The 524-nt window shown below is 48.9% G+C and overlaps 1 protein-coding gene across 1 annotated transcript in view; it reads right to left on the bottom strand.

Moving 5' to 3' along the window:
* Positions 1 to 524, bottom strand: part of LOC119585640 (EH domain-binding protein 1-like) — a gene marked incomplete in the record, with an annotated part of 320,960 nt that overhangs the window by 253,979 nt on the left and 66,457 nt on the right. Inside the window, 1 exon segment of the mRNA XM_037934314.1 lies at positions 396 to 506. Within this exon segment, the coding sequence (XP_037790242.1) occupies positions 396 to 506 (111 nt within the window).

The following is a 524-nucleotide window of genomic DNA, read 5'->3' as shown; positions in this document are numbered from 1 at the left end:
AAACTTTGTTGCTGAACTTAACAAAAGATCATAAAATTAATGCATGCTACTGGCCAATCATATCGAGCAAACCTCCCTCAGCACCAACACAAAAGCAAAAACTCTACGGCTGATAATTGCCAGATTTAATTTACTTTTCTTGAACCGTCAATATTTACATTTAATCTACGCCAATTAAATAATGCAGAAATGGGATATGTACAGAAACTATTCCGATACTCACAATAATAAACCTCACTGACGAGAGAATGCCAGTGTCTACGCTGCACCATCTATATGCGAGATCGTCGACAACATAACATCGCTAAGAGTACTACCCGAGTTCGAGGAGGCGGCGCCCGCACTCGGCCTCGCACGACCCCGAACCCAACGGGCAGAGCTCCCTTTATACTTACGCGGATCGTCCAGGGGGAAGGAGAGGGGGTCGTCCTGGTGGAAGGAAGAGGTGAGGGAGCTGATCTGGGCAGCGAGCTGGCTGAACTCGGCCGACCGCACCATGGCGTCACCTGAGGTACCCGAGCACC

The sequence above is a fragment of the Penaeus monodon genome, chromosome 20 (assembly GCF_015228065.2).
Source record: "Penaeus monodon isolate SGIC_2016 chromosome 20, NSTDA_Pmon_1, whole genome shotgun sequence".
Lineage (NCBI taxonomy): Eukaryota > Metazoa > Arthropoda > Malacostraca > Decapoda > Penaeidae > Penaeus > Penaeus monodon.
Note: the sequence above shows the minus strand (reverse complement) of the source record. Positions and strands in the feature narration are given on the sequence as shown.